Source organism: Eptatretus burgeri, chromosome 3 (genome assembly GCF_056783735.1).
Source record: "Eptatretus burgeri isolate ZD-2024b chromosome 3, Ebu_testis_v1, whole genome shotgun sequence".
Lineage (NCBI taxonomy): Eukaryota > Metazoa > Chordata > Myxini > Myxiniformes > Myxinidae > Eptatretus > Eptatretus burgeri.
In genome coordinates this window covers 145,820,505-145,830,044 of record NC_140963.1, presented here as the reverse complement: position 1 = coordinate 145,830,044, position 9,540 = coordinate 145,820,505, and the positions used below count along the sequence as shown (strand labels likewise).

At 46.4% G+C, this 9,540-nt stretch overlaps 1 protein-coding gene across 11 annotated transcripts in view; it reads left to right on the top strand.

The window, feature by feature from the left end:
- BLOC1S1 (biogenesis of lysosomal organelles complex 1 subunit 1) overlaps positions 1 to 9,540 on the top strand; it is an 83,530-nt gene that overhangs the window by 6,523 nt on the left and 67,467 nt on the right. For 8 of the 11 annotated variants that reach the window (XR_015056744.1, XR_015056747.1, XR_015056743.1 and 5 more), the window contains exon 2: positions 4,351 to 6,500. The exons of the other annotated variants lie outside the window; for them this stretch is intronic. Coding sequence is in view for 1 of the 8 variants with exons in the window: in XM_085876095.1 (XP_085732221.1) it covers positions 4,362 to 6,500 (2,139 nt within the window). In the remaining 7 variants the exon portion in view is untranslated. The remainder of the gene's footprint in view (positions 1 to 4,350; positions 6,501 to 9,540) is intronic. 11 annotated transcript variants of the gene reach the window in all.

Here is a 9,540-nt window from a genome sequence, read left to right as displayed (position 1 = left end):
CTTTTTTTTTCTGTAACAATTTTTTTTTGGGGGGGGAGCAAAGTCCAAAATCTAATTGCATAATCCTTGGACCATACCTAACCCCCCCACCAAGTTTCGTCGAAATCCGTTGAGTTTTTCCGTAATACTGTTCACAAACAAACAAACAAACAAACAAGCAGTCATAGACTGGTACTTACGAAATCGTCAACTTGACCTCTGACCTTGTCTAATAAACGCTGTCTCGAGAGAAGGTAGCGATGCAAACCAGAAGTTTCTACGATGATTCTGTACCAAACCATCAAAAATCGAATGTTTTGGATGTTTGACCTCACTGTGACCTTGACCTTTGACCGATTTTGACCAAAATCTAATCAGCGCCAGCCATCACCCTCCTGAATCACGTGGTGTAATTTGACATTGATAGCTTCTTCTGTTCTCGAGTTATCATTTTTTGGATGTTTGACCTCACTGTGACCTTGACCTTTGACCGATTTTGACCAAAATCGAATCAGCACTAGCCATCACCCTCCTGAATCAGGTGGTGTAATTTGACATTGGTAGCTTCTTCCGTTCTCGAGTTATCGTGCCTACAAACAAACAAACAAACAAACAAACAAGCAGTCATAGACTGGTACTTATGAAATCGTCAACTTGACCTCTAACCTTATCTAATAAAAGCTGTCTCGAGAGAAGGTAGCAACGCAAACCAGAAGTTTCGAAGATGATTCTGTACCAAACCATCAAAAATCGAATGTTTTGGATGTTTGACCTCACTGTGACCTTGACCTTTGACCGATTTTGACCAAAATCTAATCAGCGCTAGCCATCAGCCTCCTGAATCACGTGGTGTAATTTGACATTGGTAGCTTCTTCCGTTCTCGAGTTATCTGTGCCAAACCATCAAAAATCGAATATTTGACCTTGCTGTGACCTTGACCTTTGACCGATTTTGACCAAAATCTAATCAGCACTAGCCATCACCCTCCTGAATCACGTGGTCTAATTTGACATTGGTAGCTTCTTCCGTTCTCGAGTTATCGTGCCTCCAAACAAACAAACAGAAACGGAAGGCATCAATATACTTACGAAGTCTTTAGATTTCGGAACAAACAGAAAGGGGTGAAAACAGTAACCTCCGATCTTCGATGGCGGAGGTTAAAAAGAGTGGATCCATGAAGGGGAAACCCACGAACGGCAAGGCCCTCCTCAACTTCAATTTTAATAAAATAATGATTTTAAAGATCGTTTAAAAAAAATTTTTTGGGAAGTTTAGCACTACCGAGGAAGTCTTGTACACCAACCACCCTTGTTCACTTTAATCGGACGATGTTGAGTCATAATTTTGGAGATTTGAGAGTAGGAGAGAAATGCTGGTTGTAGGACCACCCACTCAAAAGACACTCGCTGTTGCTCACTGTTACTCACGGTCGCTCCGTGCTGAGGGCTTATCCCAAAACCAACATTTCCCTTCTGCTCAAATCACGTAAAAAAACACACGCACACGCACACGCACACGCACACGCACACACCTAACCCAAACCCCCAACAGTCATCAGCAAAGAGATAGAGGATTTTCCAGAGAGTCGGATAGATCATTGATGAAAACGAGAAAAAGAACAGAGCACAGAACGCTACCTTGAGGAACTCCAGCCTGGACAGGAAGAGAGGATGAAAGAACTCCATTTAGGGCCACACGGCTGCGACAGGAGAGGAAGTCTGCGAGCAATGAGTGGAGATGGACTTGGATACCATCGGAAGAGAGTTTGCTGAGCAGGGCAGGTTGCCAGACCGTGTCAAAAGCACGCGATATGTCTAGGGATATGGCTCTGTTTTCATGTCTGGCATTGAGTCCCTCCATCCATTGCTGGGAGAGCAGAAGCAGCATATCCAGGGTCGAGTGACCTGGTCTGAAACCAAATTGATGACAGGAAATCAAGCCATTGGAGAAGAGGAAGGATTTAATGTCTGAAGTGATTATTTATTCCATAACCTTGCTGATCATTGGGAGAAGGCTGATTGGTCTGTAGTTGCAGGGATCTGTTTTTGCACCTTTTTATGCAGGGCAGTAATGTTTGCTGATTTACAAGCAGATGGCAGATGACCTTGAGCAAATGAGAGGGTGAATAGAACAGACACAGACACAGACACAGAGAGAGAGAGAGAGAGAGAGAGAGAGAGAGAGAGAGAGAGAGAGAGGGAGAGGGAGAGGGAGAGGGAGAGGGAGAGGGAGAGAGAGAGAGAGAGAGAGAGAGAGAGAGAGAGAGAGAGAGAGGGAGAGGGAGAGGGAGAGAGAGAGAGAGAGAGAGAGAGAGAGAGAGAGAGAGAGAGAGAGAGAGAGAGAGAGAGAGAGAGAGAGAGAGAGAGAGAGAGAGAGAGAGAGAGAGAGAGAGAGAGAGAGAGGGAGAGGGAGAGGGAGAGGGAGAGGGAGAGGGAGAGGGAGAGGGAGAGGGAGAGGGAGAGGGAGAGGGAGAGGGAGAGGGAGAGGGAGAGGGAGAGGGAGAGGGAGAGGGAGAGGGAGAGGGAGAGATCACCTCGGTTCACCCAAGGGTTGTAACCTGACCCCCTCAGATTTGGCTATTTTTTTTTGCATGTATGTTACATATGATAGTCTATAGCCTGGTGTTGGCGCAGTGGTTAGGGCAGCGGCTTGGGATCCAAAAGGTCCTGAGTTCAAGCCCCGTTGGGCCACTGAATTAATCCACCAGGGGGTTGACTCAGCCTGTAATCCTTCCGAGGTCGGCAAAATGAGTACCAGTGTACTGGGCCGGTGTATACCCCGGTTAAAATCGGTGTACCAGATCCCTGTGTCGTAAGAGGCGACCAGGGTTGCGTCAGGAAGGGCATCCGGCGTAAAACATGTGCCAAATCACTATGCGGATCATACGGATGATCCGCTGTGGCGACCCCTAATGGGAGCAGCCGAAAGAAGAAGAAGAAGAAGTTACATATGATAGTCTATGTTCACATACAAAATTTTAGCTAAATCAGACTCGAGGTTGACGAGATATGACCTTGAGAACTTTTGACCTTTTTCGACTAATGTCGCGTTTCCACCAAAATTCAAATCCTCATATCTCAGCAACCCCTTGCCCTATCTCGATTAATTTGGTGTCGTTGGAAAGGTAATTGTCCATAGAATGCAAATCCAGCATCGGTTCGTCGATCTAGTTAAGTTAGGGGTGGATGATTTTTTGACCTGACATTTGACCTTGACCGTGAAGACCTCGTGACCTTAATCTGACCTTGCATGAAAATGAAAGTTCATACTGTCTACTATAACATATCAAAAAACTGGAGGGGTAGTATTTTTTGTTCTCGAGATATTTTCGGCCAAAGTTCAAAGATCGTAAAAATGCAACCAAATCATGACGTACAAAGACATGCCCAGGCTTGTCAGTTTATAGCCAATATTGTGCCCAGACTCATCCCAATCATAATTGATGACACATGGTGGTTCCACTACAAGTTGTAACATGCTCCTTTGGTGACTTGCAACTTAGACCAGGGAAACATCTCTCAGAAAATTTTCTGATATCCACTCCTATGCTAGTAGCACTAAATAATACGTTTTTGAAAATTTTCTGATGTCAACTCTCCAATCGTAGGTGTCGCCAAACCTACCATTAGGAGTTGATATCAGAAAGTTTTCTGAGAGATGCCCCCTGAGCTAAATACGTTCAAACATGAATGGACTGGACTACTTGTCTTTTCAGGCCTGTTTCGCCATGCTCCTGTCCGGACCTGCATCGCTGAATCTGCCTCTAGAAAAAAAAAATCCCTGATGGAATTTATTGAACTTGTGTTTAAAATCTTCTGAACGATGTATTCTAGTATGACAAAAATACTCAGTGCAGTTTTGCCTTGTTTTCCGTCGGCAGCACTGTGAAACAGGCCTGGACAAGTCCATTCATGTTTGAACGTAATCTAGCTAATATTGACTGTTAATTGACAAGCCTAGGCATGTCTATGACGTCATGATTTGGTTGCATTTTTACGACCTTTGAACTTTGGCCGAAAATATCTCGAGAACAAAAAATACTACCCCTCCAGTAGGGTGGTCCAAAATCATAAGAGAAAAATTCAAAATTTGAATATTCTTGGGGCATGTTGATTATTTTGTTCTACCTGACTAGAAAATACTCCTGGCCAAATTTGCCACAGTTCCAAAAATATTTTGGGGGTCCATCAAGAGGAAGGAAGTTGTTACATCTGGTGGGGGTTGCTACATCCGGTGGGAGAGAAGAAGACATCAGTGGGAGAGAGGGAGACGTCAGTGAGCTTTCGGTTCGCTGTCGGTCGGTGTTAAAAGTACTCTTTTATTTTTCTTTTTTTATCTTTAATTTTTTTCTTCTTCTTTTTGATTCCCAGAGTGAGTGAGTATGGCGTGTTCTACACGGAAAAGCATGGAACTGTTCCTCTTGCATCAACCATTGGAGAAATTCACCGACCGCCAGTTGCCCACTGGAGAAGAAGTGCTGCGTCGGTTGTACTCATTCGGATGTAACTCAAAGAGCAACCGGGAGGCTGTTGTCACTGAACTCGTGGAAGTGTGGGGGAAAGCCAGAATCCCAACAATGGAGATCCGTTCCATCAAAGTCAAGTTGGAATCCGTAGTGAAGAAATACGAGAAGCTGAAAATTAATAGGAAGAGGAGTACGGACACTCAACAAGCAAAGGAAGTCCATTTCAAGAACGAGCTCAGTCGCCTCTTTGACATATCGCATAAGGATGCTTTGTTGTCCATGAAGAACAAGGAGGACCAAGCCTTCCTGAGGGATCAGCGAACGGAGCGGAAAATGGCAATGGGCGGAGTAGACCAAGAGCTGGTGAGGAAGGAAACGATGCGGATGAAGAAGTTGGCGCGGAAAAGTGAGATGGCGGAGAAGGAGAAGATGGCAAAGGCTGAGAAGTTAGCGACGGTGGACCTTTCCGACTCTTCGTCACCGTCATCTGGACCATCGTCCCAGGAGAATTCCCCGTTTCGAGGGGAAACATCATCGCAGGTCAGCAGCTCTCCCAAGAAGCGGCTGAAGGTTACACCGGAAGTGGTTTCTGCGCTGTACAGGACGAACCTCTCAGACCGGAAGGCGACCCACCTCCTCCAGGCTGTGGCTTCCAGCTCAGGATTAACGCCTGCTTCCCGAAGCACACTTCGTCGATCCAGGACGGCGCTTGCGGAGGACATCAAGACCTCCTTCCAAGAGTTCATCAATGCAGAAGAGCCTCCTCTGATCGTTCACTGGGATGGTAGATTGCTTCCCGACTTAACTGGAGAAGGAGAAGGGAATCTTGTAGATCGTCTTCCAATCATAGTTTCCAGTCCTGCCCTGGAAAAAGAGAAGCTGCTTGGAATGCCAAAGCTCCCAGCAGGAACGGGAGCAGCGATGGCTACAAAGGTGGAGGAAGTTATCGGCGAGTGGGGTATCAAGGAGAAGGTGGTCGGTATGTCGTTCGACACGACAGCCAGTAATACAGGAATTCATACCCGTTGCTGTCGGCTTCTAGAAGAAGCTTTGGGGAAACCCCTTCTCAACCTTGCCTGCCGCCACCACGTCATCGAAATAATCCTGGCCGCTGCGTTCAAGGAGGTGATGGGGCCATCCTCTGGACCAACGATTCAGTTGTTCAAGCGATTCCGGGAACAGTGGCCCTACATCCCTCATGAAGATCCCGAAGCCATCGACAACGTTGTCGACCCGAGGATCGATCTCGTTCCGTCATGGAAGGAGGCATCAATCGGTGCGATGGAGAGAGGGATCCAGTCTAAGAAAGTCCGAGAGGACTACCGCGAGTTGTGCAACCTGTCCCTCTTCTACCTCACCGGAAACCTCCGTCAGCCGATCAAGAAGCCAGGAGCCTTCCATCACGACCGTTGGATGGCAAAGGCAATCTACATTCTCAAGATCCGCATGTTCCGGTCCCACGTGCAAATGACAACGCGGGAAGGCAAGGGACTTGAAGAGATCGCTCTCTTCGTCGTTCTCCTCTACTCGCGCGCGTTGATGGAGGCGGGGCTGGCGACCGAAGCTGCGTACAACGACCTCAACCTCGTGAAGGACCTGCACCACTTCCAGGAGATCAACGGAGCGATCGGGAAGACGACCCTCACCACATTCTCCCGCCATCTCTGGTACCTCGGCGCCGATCTCGTGGGGCTGTCTCTTTTCTCGGAGAGGATCAGCATGGAGGAGAAGAAGAAGATTGCTGAAGGGATGAGGAAGGAGAAGGACCTCGACCGAAGCCGGTTCAACAAGGCTGCGGATCAGCTCATCAACTCCTCGCTCCCCTCACTCACCTCCAGCGCCTCTGTTCGCGTGCTCACCCTCCTCAACATCGACATCTCCTTCCTTTCCCTCCCTGTGGACGAGTGGGAAGCAAACCCTGCGTACCAGAAGGGGGTGTCCACAGTGAAGAACCTCAGCGTCACAAACGACGGGGCCGAGCGTGGGGTGGCGATGATTTCATCGTACAACGACTCCCTAACCAAGGATGAGAAAACCAAGCAGGACCTGCTCCAGGTGGTGGAAACTCACCGGCGCAACTACCCTCACCCCCATTGAGTTGAAAACTATTTCAGAGAGAACATTTTATGCTCTTTCCTTTCATTTTTCCTATTGGTATTGTGACATTATAATGAATCCGTTGAGAGACTTTGATGGACCCCTAAACCACCTCCAAATCTGCAAATTTTTTGTTTCTTTGCGTTTTTCAACGTCAGGAACGTTTTGGCAAACATGCCCGCGAGAAATTCGAACTTTCATTTTTTTTGGACCACCCTACCCTCCAGTTTTTTGATATTTTATAGTAGACAGTATGAACTTTCATTTTCATGCAAGGCCAGGTCAAGGTCATGAGGTCTTCAAGGTCAAGGTCAAATGTCAGGTCAAAAAATAATCCACCCCTAACTTAACTTGATTGACGAACCGATGCTGGATTTGCATTCTATGGACAATTACCTTTCCAACGACACCAAAATAATCGAGATAGGGCAAGGGGTTGCTGAGATATGAGAATTTGAATTTTGGTGGAAACGCGACATTAGTCGAAAAGGTCAAAAGTTCTCAAGGTCATATCTCATCAACCCCTAGTCCGATTGAGCTAAAATTTTGTATGTGAACATAGACTATCATATGTAGCATACATGCAAAAAATTAGCCAAATCTGAGGGGGTCAGGTTTCAAATTATTTTTTTTTTGAGGTGGAATGACCCAAGAGCAGGTTTTTAGGACACGTGGGCTGATGCCGTCTGGACCGGTTGCAGAATCTGAGTTGAGGTTTGACAGCAAGCACTCCACCTTGTCAGGAGAAAAGGACACAGTCCAAGGACAGTTGGGTGCGACTGGGTAAGGTGGGTACAGAAAGCAATGGGTTTTGGACACAAGATTTAGATGCAAACACTGAGTTCGCCATTCAGCCTTTTCATGTGTGGTATCAGCAGTGTGGCCATTTGAGGTAAGGGAGGGGATGGAGGGGGAACATACACCAGAGACAGATTTGATTTGATGCCACCAGGATTTGGAGGAGGGAAAGAGGTTTGAGAGTTCAGACTTTAGATTGGAAAGATGTTATTTTTTGGCTTTCCTGAGGGTAGACACACTTGTTCTGAGCTTTATGGAAGGAACTGAGAATACCCTCACTTGGGTTTGCTTTCAATGAGGCAAAGGGAAGTTGTTTCAGGACAACAGCCTCGCCACAAGCTTCAGTGAACCATGGGCAGGAGAAAGGGTAGGACAACGGAAGATGAGAGTGGATATATCTGTGCATGAGGGTTAGGGATATATCTGTGCATATATCTTGAAATAATTCCCAGGATGAGTTGATGTTGGAGAAAGTAGTGATGGGAGACTAGTCTTGAAGTTTGATGGCTGCTTGGAGACTCTGCCATTCAGCTCGAGTGAAATTGCAGATTTGATGGTGCTGAGGTGGTTCTCTACTAACAGCCAGAGAGATGCTAACTTTGACAAGCATGTGGTCAGAAGAACTGATTGGAGCGGAGTAGGAACAGCAGATATTTTCGGGGAAATTTGTCAAAATCAGATCCAGAAGAAATGGAGATTGGTTGAGATCCAGGTCGGGAAGTTGACCGATTGAGTCGTAGAAGTCTTTTGCTGAATTTCCATGGCAGGTGAGAGAGGTAAACACAACAAGCCAACTGGTATGATGACAATTGAAGTCACCACGTATGAGGAAGAGAGAGTCCGGATGAGAGGATAGAAGTTGATCCATGTTTTCGGATAGTGAGGTGTAAATGGAGTCATCACTGTTAGGTGTACGGTACAGTACACATATAAACATGAGGTGGGAGTGGAGGGGAAGCCATAGCCAGAGGTATTCCTGGGGGGTGTGGGGGAGTGAGGGCAGTGTATGGAGAGTGAGGAATCGAGTCTTTGATAAAGAGAGCAACTCCTCCACCAGGACGAGGCTCAGGTCTGTCATACCGGAGGAGGGAGTAACCAGGCAGAGATACGAGGGAGTCAGAGACGTCTTGAGGGAGGAAAGTTTCTGTTCAAGGCAGGTTACGTCTTGTTTGTCAGTGGCAAACTGTATGGGAAGATCTCAGGTTTGAGCAAAGGCCCTGGATATTTGAGGTCCACACTGTTAATGAAGAGGGAGGGGAGGAGGCTTTGGGTGCTGGGGAGGGGAGGGAAAAGGAAGGGGGAGGGTAGGACAAGGGAGGAGTGGGGGGGGGATATGTAAGGAGAGTTGTTCAAAGAGTGTGGGGGATTGCAGAATAGCTCGGGAGGGGCCGGATGAGGAGGAGAAATAGCTCTGTGGTGCTGTGTTGAGGTAGAGGGAGCAGAAGGCAGTTGAGGATTTGAGAAGGTAGAGTGATGAGATGGAGGAGAGAGGGTGGGGGAAGGAGGCAGCTTTGTGGATGAGGGGGGGGGGAGGAACTTTGAGAGGGGTGAGTGGTGGGAGAACGGTGAGAGGGGAGTTTTTCAGAAAGGTGAGAGGGAAGAGTGTGACGGTTGCTTTGAGAGGGAGAGGTGAGAGTGGTGAATTTGCATTGAAGTTTGAAAAAAAAATGACGATTGAATGAAAGCGAACATGCAAAGCAAACTGGGGTTCTTTTAATTTTTAGTTCAGAAATGCGATTAAAGACCTTTATTGAGGGATGCAATTAAGGCAAATGGAGAAAAGAAATGCTCTAACAGTTGGATTTTTTTTTGACAAGGTAGGAAGGAAAGGTCGAAATGAAAGCAGTCTGTTGAAATAGAAAGAGTCGTGAATTATGATTCGGTAATGAGAACCACACGTGTGAATGGCGATGATTAAGCATTCATAATATGAGATCGTTTTTATTATTATTGTTATTATTTTTTGATAGAGATTGCATAAGATTAGGTAAAGGGAAGGTTGAAGAAAGATTGTGAGGTGAATTTGGATCGGTAAACGCAGAGGGTGGAAACTGATCACGTGGTTATGGGAGGTGAAGGTAAAAGTGATTTTATTTATTGTTGTTATTATAATTATTATTATTATTTAAAATAAGGATTGCATAAGATTCGGCAAAGGAAAGGTTGAAGTAAAATTGTGGAGGTGTAGGGTGAATTTTTT